Source organism: Mustela putorius, unplaced genomic scaffold (assembly GCF_011764305.1).
Source record: "Mustela putorius furo isolate JIRA1106 unplaced genomic scaffold, ASM1176430v1.1 tig00003896_pilon_pilon_pilon, whole genome shotgun sequence".
NCBI classification, from domain to species: Eukaryota; Metazoa; Chordata; class Mammalia; order Carnivora; family Mustelidae; genus Mustela; species Mustela putorius.
In genome coordinates this window covers 1,574,752-1,588,589 of record NW_025422045.1, presented here as the reverse complement: position 1 = coordinate 1,588,589, position 13,838 = coordinate 1,574,752, and the positions used below count along the sequence as shown (strand labels likewise).

The 13,838-nt window shown below is 36.4% G+C and overlaps 1 protein-coding gene across 7 annotated transcripts in view; it reads right to left on the bottom strand.

The window, feature by feature from the left end:
* The window catches only part of TCF12 (transcription factor 12), a 392,538-nt gene that overhangs the window by 27,389 nt on the left and 351,311 nt on the right, over positions 1-13,838 (bottom strand). For 5 of the 7 annotated variants that reach the window (XM_004777303.3, XM_004777304.3, XM_013048257.2 and 2 more), the window contains 4 exons: positions 9,950-10,028; positions 2,379-2,452; positions 1,303-1,374; positions 343-549 (listed from right to left, as the gene is read on the bottom strand). In XM_004777303.3, the coding sequence (XP_004777360.1) occupies positions 343-549; positions 1,303-1,374; positions 2,379-2,452; positions 9,950-10,028 (432 nt within the window). The remainder of the gene's footprint in view (positions 1-342; positions 550-1,302; positions 1,375-2,378; positions 2,453-9,949; positions 10,029-13,838) is intronic. The other 2 variants (XM_004777305.3, XM_004777308.3) reach the window with 1 other exon arrangement.

The window sequence follows — 13,838 nt, the reverse complement described above, 5'->3', positions numbered from 1 at the left end:
TTGAAGGCTGGTTCTGAATTATAACAAACAGCCAGACCCCTTAAAATTCAGTTTTGCTTTACTGTTTTTTGCTCTTCAGACTTCCTACACACTATTTCAAGGCAAAACTGTTCTGGCCACACATCTGGAAAGAAAAAATCTAAGTTTAAGCTAAAATGAACTTGCAGAGAGTTTTAGCTCTTTGCACATGATTGTAGCAGGACTTTAAGGGCCAAAGCTCTGCCAATGACCCTGTCCAATAAGTACTTTTTAAAAAAGGACTTCTCTTCCAAAGATTTCATGAAAAACATTTAGGACTATAGGCATTAGTGGTCACTACAAAAGAGATGAGCACTACTTTACCATTGAAGCAGATCGACTGCTTGTAACAAGGCTTGATCCGCCATAGTTTGAATTGAGGCTTCCAATTGGTGCATTATGGGATGGTCCCAATAAACTGTGTATATCACTGTGACCAGCAGGCAAACTGGTGGACGGTCCCACAGCATGGTTCCGCAGCACATGGATAGCATCATCCAATCTGTCTAAACGATCTTCCATTCGAGACTGCTGTACAGATTGAAAAAAGACATGGACGTTACCACTGATATTTGTTAAATTATTAAACTGCTATGTTTTCTACTTTGGGATATATGGAAGACAGCAAGTAAAATGTACTATCATGTAGCTTCAAAAGCAACTACCTGTACTACAATTGAGAATCAAAGCAAGGATATTTGCTGACTATGCAAAATTAACAATGCTTCAGAAACAAATCACTGCTTCATAAAAATCTATTTACCAATCTACCATGAGGCTATTTCTTTTAGCTTCCTACAGAAGATGAAAACTATTCTGCTGTGTCTGATAATTATTGGTAATAAAAGCGGTAACATGGACTTTAATACTGATCTTTGAGATGCAGGCAATTTAGAGAAGGGTCCTCAAATTCATCAAGTTTAAGCTATAACTTTGTTTTAAGTGAACAAAGCATACCTATCTGAAATGGTGAACACATCCAAATATGCTCTTTCACAAAACTGAGGAAATGATATTGTCTGTGGATACACACATGCCCCATACACAAACATATTAGAATTTTAAAAATCAAAAGCACATGCCAGTAGAGCTCTTTTAAAAGGAATCACTCTCAATAACATGAAAGAACAAAAGTCTATTCTTATATACTGTACAAAAACGAAAATGGTCATTGTGTGATTTTAAAAGACTTTGGAGTCTGTACAGGCTTGAGGAGTTTAAATGGATAATAGGAAGTATAATTAACTGAAACACAAAAAAGGCACCATCTAAAAGAAATAGTACCTCACAGACATCCTTTAAGAAGGACATTGCATCTTGCAAATGCTCGTGAAGTTGCTGCTCAACTCGATTTTTCTGGCAAAGTCAAGACAGAACAGGAGGCAAAGCACAGGTTAAGATTAACTCCAAAAGAGATGAGGAAATAGCTGATGCGCATGTCAGCATAACATGTTAGTAAAGTTAACGCGGAGACCTGCAAGATCTACTTGTATTAAGGTATGAGAAGGCTGGGATTTAACAGCAAAGTTATAAGGTTAGCATCTAAACAGCACACATTGCTTATATCTGCTTGCAAAATATGAGAGAAGAAGACTTTCCTTTCAATTGTTCTGTTAGTCACAGAAAAAGAACTTTTCTATTTGCAACCTGGAATTATTGAATGATAGCATGACTTAGCATTCCATCAAGTTATCCTCATTTTGTTTTTATAATCCTTTGTAATTCTGTGGTAAGCATTGACAAGCAACAGCAGTTAACATTCTACCACAAATTCTTCATGCACAATACCTAGACAGGCTCTTTTATTCTACTGCTTTATTCATTTCATTAAAGAACATTTTTGCTTTTACAATGAACACGATACATTTTTAAAAAAAAAGAAACACGGGAAATAACACTTTTCATGACAAATATAGCTGATACTACATTTTAAACTTTTAATAGGAATGTAATAAACCATTACAGAATAGTCACATGAGAAAGAATAAAATGTGCCCTTTTCCCCTGCTGGACTAACTTTCTTGCTTTTACTTGGTCTCTGTGCTTTTTTTGTTTCCTCTCATAGGTAAACATAAAAGTATAGAAGAACTGAACTCTAGATTTATCAAAGGAGCAAAAATCCTGTAACTCTATTTTAATACCAGCTGTCCTGAGACCAGAAGCCTGAGGTCCCAAAGAACAGATGGCAAAAGGCACACCCAATGTATCTTATATAGTTAAACTACATCAGGCCATTTGTTACTAAAGAATTTGTATGTAATGCTATCCTACTGTTTTTTCATTGTTACTCAAGATTTACTGAAAAAATGCACCCACACTATCAGATAAAAGTGACCCATTTATTCCTAAGAGGCTCTTACCAGGGAGTGGAGTGAGTTTTCATAGCTTGGGGATGAAGGAGCTTGACCTCCAGGTCTGGGCCACTGACTGGTACCTGTTGAAACAAAACACAAAACCACATATAGGTATTTTGGTTAATTCAAAGATCTTGATAATGTTCTGAAAGAAACAGTAACAATGTTCTGTCGCTATATATAAACTTATGTAAGCATTTTTATTCAGCCTTCAATGTAGTATTGGCTACTTATAACCCCAATACATTAAAAACATTTTTTTCATTATTAATACAACAATGTAGGGAGTTGGAAAAAAACTATACTTTTAAAAATACTTAAAAAAATTTGTATTAGTTATTATTAACTACTGTTATTTTGTAACAAAAAAAGCAGGAACAGACCCACGAATACAAAGTACTGATGGTTGGGAGAGGAGAGATGGGGGAAGGAAAAAGTGGGTGAAAAAGTGGGAATTATAGCTTCCACTTATGGAATGAGTAAATCATGGGATGAAAAGTACAGCATAGAGAATCTAGTCAATGGTATTGTAATAGTATTATATGGTGACAGATGGTAGCTACACTTGCAGTGAGCATAGCACAATATATAGAGTTGTTGAATCACTAGGTTGTACACCTAAAATTAATGTAACATTGTGTGTCAACTATACTTCAAAAAACAAAATCAAACAAACAAACAAAAAAACCCCAAATTACTTTTATGTTTGCGTATCTTCAGACTTTATCCATTAGCACACATTAACTTGAGAAAATGTGCTTAAAATATATGTAATTTAAAATTCTATTCCTCGGGGGTGCCTGGGTGGCTCAGTGGGTTAAAAGCCTCTGCCTTCAGCTCAGGTCATGATCCTAGGGTCCTGGGATCGAGCCCCACATCGGGCTCTCTGCTCAGCGGAGAGCCTGCTTCCTCCTCTTTCTCTGTCTGCCTCTCTGCCTATCTGTGATCTCTGTCAAATAAATAAATTGAAAAAAAAAAAATTCTGTTCCTCGCCCATGGCTTTACATAATCTTTATGATAGTGTTATTAATGACTATGTTAATATCCACCTGATTTTCTAGATCATAATTTATTTAACCACCATTATTACCTCACTATTGGATGTTTTGGCTGCTTTTAGTTAGCTATCACGAAAAGTATTACTATACTGTAAATGGTAAATACTGTTATTTTCTTTTTGGGAACATGTCTTCAGGATAAATGGCATTTCTTTCTTTCTTTCTTTTTTAAAACTAGAGCCCACCATGGAGCTTGAACTCATAAGTCAGATACTTAGGGGCGCCTGGGTGGCTCAGTGGGTTAAGCCTCTGCCTTCGGCTCAGGTCATGATTTCAGTCTCCTGTGATGGGGCCCGAATCTGGCTCTCTGCTCAGCGGGGAGCCTGCTTCCCCTTCCACCTTCCCCTCTGCCTACCTGTGATCTCTCTCTGTGTCAAATAAATAAATAAAATCTTAAAAAAAAAAAGTCAGATGCTTAACTGATTTAGACACCTAGGCACCCCAAGGATAAAAAGCATTTCCGAGTTAAAAGGTATAAATATATTTATGATCCTCAAGTCACAGAGCCAAACTGCTTTCTAAAATGTCTTACTAACTTGTGCCATTAAATTATACACAAATGCACCAAGTTCAAATGTCTGCAAATACATTTGGGATTATCTATTGAACATTTTCCTGGTATAATTTTCACGAAATTTGGAAAATGTCATTATGAAACTTGTTAAATGTTTACCCTTCAACTTTAGAAGGTAGCAATATAATAACATAAAGAGAAAGAAGTAGTTCAGAGTAGAAAAAAAAAAAAAAAGGAAAAAAAAACTATTAAAAAATGAAAGGGTTAATTCATCCATGTGTTGGGGAGAACGCAGTGTTTAAATGGTCATGCCAAATAGTTAAAAAAAAAAAAAAAACATGACTGATCGAAAATACTATTTTCATGACTGTGCATTTGGAAACAAATTATTTATAGAAAATAACAAAAAACATTCACTTAATACATATTTTTGTTCTTAATAAAAAACATTCACTCAATACATATTTTTGTTCTTAATAAAAGCATCACTGACAACCATAGTTGTATTAGAAATCCGAAGTTGGAGAACTCGAAGGTTACTTAATTTGTCTCATTTACTGCTAACTCAAGTTTTTTTTTCTTTTTTAAACATTTTATTTATTTGACAGAGAGAGAGAGAGAGATCACAAGTAGGCAGAGAGACAGGCAGAGAGATGGGGGGAAGCAGGCTCCCCGCTGAGCAGAGAGCCGGATGCGGGGCTTGATCCCAGGCCCCTGAGATCATGACCTGAGCTGAAGGCAGAGGCCCAACCACTGAGCCACTAAAGCTAATGTTAGTCTTAACCTATGTTCCATCAAGCCTATTGTTGTAGATTATTTGCTACATTTAGGAAGCACTGAAAACTTATGATAACTATTTTAACTTTTATAGTTTACTTTAGCTGAGTAACTTAGTAATTGTATTCCCATCAATCATATATATTTTGCAAGTTGAAAAGTTGGATACATAGATTCTTAACCTGACTGTATTTCACAATTATATGCATAGTGTTGTGATTACATAGAGAAAATTTAGACACTAATATTGTAAAAAAAAAAAAAAGTGTTAATATACTTCATCAGCTAACAGGTTTTTTTGTTTTTGTTTTTGTTTTTGAACCTGTAAGCATATCACAATATTTTGAGGACAATTAAAGGTTTCCTGTGAGACATACAAAGATAATCCTATTTCAACTACACAAATTATGGACAATCTAAAGCAGTACATTGGAACAGGATAATTTATATAACAAGCAGAATTCAGCAGCCATTAGTGTGTTCCAAGCATTGATGTAGAATTATGAATTTTATGTGAATAAGAGGTTAATCATAATCCATTTTGAAAAAGACTTTACTTTGAAAGTAGTTTCTTTTGATGTTTACAATATTTTATTTTCAAACATTTTGCTCCATCTTTCCCATTTCCCTTTGGGTGATTGGCCTGTAACAGGATACTAATCATCAAATTATTTAATCTGTATGGGATATTAATACAGGTTTTATGTTTAAACACCTCAGGATTATTAGCATGTAATCTGCTTGGCAAAAGAGGCATTTTTTGTGGTTCTTCAATGGGTTTAGTGTTGAGGAATGAGATGTGCAAAGAGTTACTTAGGTAAGAAATCTCCTACACTCATTATTTTTTTATAATGATATGAAGAAACCATGCTAAGGTCTATATCCAAAATGTAATTCATTAAACTGGAAAAATACACTCAAAACTGTTTTGCATTTAGTATAGATTGGGCTGCCCCACCGTGACACACTTGGTTAAAATAGAGTAACATGCTTAAATCACTGATACCTGCTTGAACTTCATAGAAAAGCCAAGTTATAGTTGATGGATGGAGCTCCTTGTACCCCAGCTGTCTTTTCAAAAATTCATGCTATTGTCCCAAAGGGGACGAATGGATAGAGTTAGTTCAGTAGCTGCTGTCATCTCTCTCTCTCTTTCTCTCTCTAGCCTGTAATCATCAACTGTAGCATTATTACACACACATGGAAGAGGATAGGGTTATTTCCTGCCTTCCTTCCCTGTCACCTGATATCTGGTATAGAAATATGTACTGACTTGGGACTTATCCTTTCCTTCTACTAGATAAGCACAAGCTTTCAACTGTTTCTGTAGTTAACAATTTCTATAATTACCTGCGCCTTTTAGAGATCACCCCAAAGAGCTAGCTCTTATTCAAGAAGGATTGTAATAAACTTACCTGCTATTAGAATTTAGTGACCATTTCCAGAAAACAAGGTAGCTAGGTGATTAGAATAGGAGAATGGAATTATCTGGCTAGAAAACGTGGATAGGCTTCTTTGATCACTAAATCTAAGATCCACCTAGTGTTTCTGATCTGTTCTCATTCTGAGTGGAACTTAGAGTTAACTGGTTAATAACTTTAGAGACTAGATACCAACATAGTGAATGGCTGGAAGAAATTCTTGAAAGACCATTCATCATGCATTTTCTAATTTTTTTTTTTAACTTGCTTCTTTTAGTAATCTTACCTTAAACTCAAACTTTCATGAGAGCCCTCATACTTAGAAAAGGTTGGATAATCCTTAATATAGCACGGAGTGCTTTGCATTCCATAATCTGGCTCCAGCCAACCTTTCTGAGTGCTTCATACTTCCATATGTGAAGAGTTCTTAATCAGTCATGTCCATGACTCTGGATGAAGAAGTCATGCACTTTCTTGCATCTAGATCTTTGTTACACTCTTTTCTTTAGACCTAGAATCTTCCTCCTCTTTTTAAAGTCTTGATCTCTTCATGAAGTTTATCCCAACCACTCGAGCTCAGAGTGAATTCTGATGGCTGTATTTTTATGTGTTTATTTTCTCAGCTAAACTGAAAACATGCTGACATCAGATAAATGCCTAACACCAGGCACACTGACAGATAATAAAAATAAATATTTCATTGATTAAACTAGCCAAAACTAAGGAATCTTTTCTTCCTCTTTATTTCCATTGTAAATATTCTCAAGATTGCTATTGAGCATGGCAATTATTAAACCTTTATTTATTTATATTCTAGAAGGAGGTAAAGAAAGCAAAACAAATTTTGCTTGTCTACTCTCCAAGTTCCCTTAGAAAATATACCCTTTGGGGGCGCCTGGGTGGCTCAGTGGGTTAAGCTGCTGCCTTCGGCTCAGGTCATGATCTCAGGGTCCTGGGATCGAGTCCCACATTGGGCTCTCTGCTCAGCAGGGAGTCTGCTTCCCTCTCTCTCTCTCTGCCTGCCTCTCTATCTCCTGTGATCTCTCTCTGTCAAATAAATAAATAAAATCTTTAAAAAAAAACAAAAAAGAAAAGAAGAGAAAAGAAAATAAAACATATCCTTTTAAATACTTGTGTCGGTTCCCAAATGGCAACTGTAATAGACATAGTCATCTCTTCTACCTTGCTGCCAGAGCCCTAATTTTCTTCAGGAGGTGGATGGGATATCTGTCCTTTCCTGGTGTGAACCAGAAAAGAGTAACTCTATTCTTAGCTTTTGGGGTAAATCCTAATGTCTAAGATAACCATGGTGGTCCCATTTCTGTTTAGAGCAGGTGTGTTGGGGGCCCAATGCTGGCCAAGACCTCATGAGGGCCAATCTGTTGAAGAAGCTTCTAAAAAAGATTCTTAAAATACAAGGAAAAGATGGTCTTTTTCTTCTACTGAACACTGTTTTGGCCACATATGGTACCTTGAACTACTGAACTTGCCACCAGCCTGAGGAAGACCTACAAAGCAGTAGAGCAGGAGTTCTGACATACTAGGGTCCAGGAACCTGCCCTGCCATGGGCTTCTTGTACAAGATAAGCAATCCTCTCATTATTTAATTAAAGCCAGTCAAGACAAGAGTTTCTCTTCCTTTCAGCCTAAAGTATCCTGACTGATACAGTATTACCATCTCCGAAGTTCCTCATAAACATGCTTTAGGCAGATATACATGTTCTTGGCCTAAAATTTTCCTAAGGAAAATAAGTGGAATTTAAATAAGAATGATGGTTGCCTTAGAAGATGCCTGTGTGGCTCTTTGCCTGTTTATCTATCCTCAAAGGCCGGGGCCAGTCTGACTGATGGGTCAGGCATAGAGAATAGGACAAGCATAGAGAGCACACAGTGGGGTAGAATTTTTTACTTTAGGTAACAGGCCACTACAATATAAGGTACCAAATAATTTCCACATATTGTAATAGTAGCTTTGGTTTGCTCCATCTTTTTCATTTTTCCTTCAGCTGTGAGTAATTTATCACATTGTGCTTTCCTTCCTCCTCTCTTTTACATTTCTGTCAATTTAGGGTGTGTGTATATATATGTCTGTGGTAGCAGGATGGAAATACTAGATACAGGGGATGGGAGATATACACTTAAAATCAGTCTTTGATGTACTGTTTCAGTAGGAATATATGAAAGAAAGAATTTTTCTTCGATTATGACTGCTGAATTGAGAAGGAAGCCTATCGGTACCTTCGTTACACAACTTCAACAGACCACAGATATCTATTAATCAACTGAATTAAAGAGGGGAGAAGGATATTACCTATTAAACCCCAAATAAAGATGGAGGAGGAAATGTGAGATTTTACTTTGAACCACGATTTTTTGGAAAAATGTCTAAGTCTCTGATTCTCCATTTTAGTGATGTCCCCTCATTTTTAATCCCTGAACTCTGCTGCCCGACCTCCTCCCAGTATTAATTAAAACCAAAGGACACTTTTACAGCTTACTTTTGGCAGAGGGGATGAGGAGGTGGGAACACATAGTAAGGACAGATATTCTCATCTCGGATGAGAATAGGCTGTGGCAAAAATGACACTGACAATTTCAGTAAAACTGTGCCAGAAGGGTGAGTAGGGTTAAAGTTACATCATTCTTCCTGTAATTTCAGCTCTCTGTTAAATAACAACTTTAAGTCAATGGGTCTTTCATAGTCCTGACTATGTGGGGAACAGCTGTTCAACTTTTACTAGACAGCTGAAGCCATGGTGTCTGAGAAAGTGGCAGAATCCACTAAGAGCTGAAAGCAGCTGCCAGCAGTTCATCATTTCCACACTGGAATGCTTCTCAGCAGAGTCACAAAGCTGATACACAAAGCACAGGTGATAGCCAGGGCCCTGATATACCAGAAACCTTCAACAATGCAAAAAGGTTTAACAACAACAACAAAGCCACACGGACTTAATTAATGACTTGATCAGAAAAAGAGAATCAATTCTGAGGTCAACTGGTGGAGGAATAAGGCAATTTTTACCCAGTTGCCTAATGTCTTTTCCTCAAAACTAATGCATGCCCTCTTTAGCATGTTTTTTTCTCAAACATTGCTCAGAAAAATACATGACAAGTTTTAAAATTATAGCTTAATAAATATTAAACCTTTTCTTATAATTTTATTTATTCCTAGTATCTAAAAATTCCTATTTACAATAATAACAATTGTACCTCAACAAATTCATACTGTAGGATAGTAACTGGAACTGGTTAGAGCAAATGTGGAAAAAAAACGGAAAACAAATCTAAACTGCTTATCTAACTCTACTAACAATATTCATCCACATTTATAGACACTTCTTTTCCTTAGCAAAAAGCTACAGTATTATGAATAACTTAGTGAATCTGAAAATAAAGACAAACTAGTGGAAACATTCATTTCTGAGTCTTACGCATGGTACAAGGAAAAGGCAGAGAACAAGAAAGAAGTTACATGTACTTCTAAATAGGGTAATTCTGTTTACTTCCTATGTCACCTTACCAAAAATTTTGATTTATCTCCTTCTCTATTTTGCTTTCATCCCAATTGTCAGCCTTTTTACCCTGTTATAACAATTATTCTTAGAAATTATACCAAATTAAGAATCAGAAAAGAGTCAAACTAGCAAATATTTCAATATTCAAAATGAACAAGACTCTGTTTACATATTTTCTCAAAATTCAGAAAATTTTTCATACATTTTTACTAGATTTTATTGGAAAATAAACAAATTTCAAATATTTCAAAGCAGCCCCATACACAAGTCAGTAGTTAAAACAGAAGCCTACCTGTGAGAGGTGACGGTGATCCAACTGGTGTTGATGGATTTGATGGAAAACTACTGCTGGTATGGTCAGGAGAATAAATCTAACCAGAAAACAAAACATACATGTATCAATATGTGATAACAACAAAAATGGAAATCCATTTGCATGGAGTTATAATCTAAGCTGCCACCCCTAAAACTCAGAGTGAAAAACTGGTTTCATCAATTTAGTACTATCCATTACCTGAAGCTATACACGGTTTTAAAACCAGGATTAAAAGATATCTTATATAGTCTAGGGGCACCTAGCTGGCTCAATCAGTAGAGTGTGTGACTCTCATGAGTTTGAGCCCCACAGTGGACACGAGACTACTTAAAAAAAAGTATTGCATATAATAATGAGGAATAAAACAGATTATATCTATTTATTATCCCAACTGAAAATTATTTAGGTTTCTGTTAGAACAAAAAAGAGAAGTGACTATAGAGTTAACACATCTAATAAACAATTTTTCTTGGGATGCCTGGGTAGCTCAGTTCTAAGGTTGAGCATCTGCCTTCAGCTCAGGTCATGATCCCAAGGCCCTACGATCCAGCCCCGAATCCAGGCTCCCTGATCAGTGGAGCGCCTGCTTCTCCCTCTCTCTCTGCTGCTCCCTTGTTGTGTGCTCTATGTGTCAAATAAATAAATAAATAAAATCTTAAAAAAAAAAAAAAACTTTCTTAAATATATCATCCAAATAAATCGTATTCATTAAAAATAATTATCTCAGGAAACTATTATCTTTTGACAACAGTCTTTAAAAACAGTTTTAAAAGCCAAAGAAAGTAATTTTTTAGAACAGATATTCTTTCTTTCTCATTTAATAAGTTCTCAGTTTGATCAACTACATTTTTGCCAAATTTAGCTTTAAATGATGTATCATATAAAATCAAACTTGCTACCAAAGGGTATTTTGTCACTCTTGAGGAAAGTGGAAGAAATCCTAAAGTCCTTCCGAAAGCGTTCCCAAAATGATTTGTGGATTCCACCACCTAAGAGGTCCACTTTATTCATTCATTGAGAGAAAGCATACAGGTACAGGAATGGGGGTGGGGGGCAGATGGAGAGAGAGAATCTTAAGCAGACTCCATGCCCAGCACAGAGCCCCATGTGGTATCAATGTGGGCTTGATCTCACCACCCTGAGATCATGATCTGAACTGAAATCAAGAGTTGGATGCTTAATCCATTGAACCATCCAGGCATCCCTAATGGGATACACTTTATTTTTTTTTTTTAAGATTTTATTTATTTATTTGACAGAGAGAGATCACAAGTAGGCAGAGAGGCAGGCAGAGAGAGAGAGTGCAAGAGGAGGAAGCAGGATCTCCACTGAGCAGAGAGCCTGATGTGGAGCTTGATCCCAGGACCCTGGGATCATGACCTGAACCGTAGGCAGAGGCTTTTAATCCACTGAGCCACCCAGGTGCCCCTGGGATCCACTTTAAAGAGTAGAACATCTGGATGCATAAATTTTGGTATTTTGGCTAAAAGTTTTGTTGCAGTATTTTGTATTTATTTTATATTGCTAAAAAAAAAGTGACAGAGAATAGGGACAAGTTTACTTAATTAACCATTAAATATTTTAAAAAATCTCTTTAATCCAAGTACTAAGGGTTCCTAGGAAGTTTTCCCTAGGAAATTCTATTTCTATTCTATAACAAGCATAATAAACCATCTTCACATCTTAGCACTTAACTTAGGCAAACAAATCAACTTATGTGGATGAACTGTGGTCAAACATTTTTAAAAAGGAAAACTACTTGTGGATGAAAGGAGTCCTCTAACAGAAATACCCTTGTTCTGTATAAGCTTAGAGCTCTAATGAATTTAAAGAGGCCCAAATTATGGCAAACAAGAGGGTCTCAGCATTGGTTTTAAAGACAGCATAATATGCTGAAAAAGTCAGATACTGGAACAGGCTCATGAGAAACAAAATTCAACAAGTCATGATCATTAAACATAACAGCTTTTATTTTTTAAAAAGAAGAAAGGACTAAGTGAATTTCAAGCAGCCAGAAAGCCCATTTTCCTTCTACTGCAAATGGATATACCTACCTCAAAGAAAATACACTAATTTGTATAATGTTACTAAATTCTAATTGTAAATGCCTTTAATCACGAACTCTCTCCAAACAGCCAGATCTAGAAGTTGCATATTCAAGTTAAAAAGCCATTTTGGGAAGGGAAAAGTATCGAGACTTTAAAAAATGTTATGGAAGGACTTAGTAACAGGGAAGGTAGTATTATTAAGATTCAATACTGTTGATCTTACAGTTGTTACCTTGGAAAAAAATCAGGATGCACATGTGAAAATTAGCTAAAGGTCACATTTTTAGGAATAACTGATTTTTTTTTTTTTAAAGATTTTACTTATTTATTTGACAGAGACAGAGTGAGAGAGGGAACATAAGCAGGTGGAGTGGGAGAAGAAGAAGATGGCTCCCACTGTGCAGGGAGCCTGACGCGGGACTCAGTCCCAGGACTCTGAGATCATGATCTGAGCTGAAGGCAGACAGTTTAACCGACTGAGCCACCCAGGCACCCCCTGATGCTAACTCTGATGAAACATGTTTTAACTATAATACTGGTAATAGAGGGAAGAGTTGATACATGGAGAGTGGGTGGATGAACAGTGAGAGAAGTTTCAGTTTCACGCAAACCTTCAGCATCAAGTAGACCAACTTGCTGTAAAGATCAACAGCATGAAAGGCCTGGAGAAACAGTGCTGCTTCTGTCATACCCTCCTGGTTTCGTTGTGTTTCTTCATAATGTTTACTTTGATCCTTAACTGTAGAAACTTGTTCACTTGTTTTATTATTTGTCTCTTGCCTTTTCTCCCAATAGAATGTATGCTCCAGAAGAGCTAGGACTTTGTCTTATTCAGACAAAATCTGAAGTATACAAGAATTGCAGTATTCAGATTCTACAACAGTGATGGTAAATATATACTTGTTGAAAGAATGATAATTATCCTTGTGAGAAGTTACTGTTTGAGTATTCTTTTAAATCACTGGATATAATACTTAGGCTCCATTTCTCTTTCACCCTTCCAGTTTTTTAATGTAGGTTTCCCTCAGAGCTCTAGTCTCAGTTTTCTTTTCTATCTACCTGTGTTTTATTCCTTAGTAATATCATTTCTGAAAGTATCAACTATGACAGCTCTATGAATGATTACTAAGTTGACATTTCTATGTGCATACTGGTTGCTGGACCTTTCCAACTGGACATATGGCTTCACCTCAAGCTCAATATGCGAAGCCAAACTTTGCATCACTGCCCCAAGCTTCCTGTCCTTCTCATATCTACTCCTCTGTTTCCTCTACTTCAGCCCCAGCATTCTCATGGTTACCAAATCCACTCTCTCTCCCCCCACCCCTACTACCCTCCCTCTAGGCTTCCCACCACAGACTCTAATACCTGCAGTTCTCTGTGTTTCTGGAATAGGAACAATTCTTTCTCACCGCTCTGACACTACTTTAAACCTTTAGTAGAACTTATGAATGGATCATTTAAGCCTTTATATTTCTAGTTATTCCCTGCTCCTTTTACCCCATATATAATTGTCTGAGCTACTGTCCCCAACCAGTTCTTAACAGTCAAATCCCACGAAGTACTTCCTGTTGCCTACTAAATAGAAGAGAATGACATTTGATGTCTTCCATAATCTGGACACAAAATATCTTTCTACCTTATAACCTAATTATAAACATTATGTACCCTGTAATCTAAACAAAAGATATATATTTTTTTCATTTTCTGAACATAGTTTGTCCTTTCAAAATTCCTATTTTTAAAAAAATTTCTGGGACGCCTGGGTGGCTCAGTGGGTTGAGCCACTGCCTTCGGCTCAGGTCATGATCCCAGCG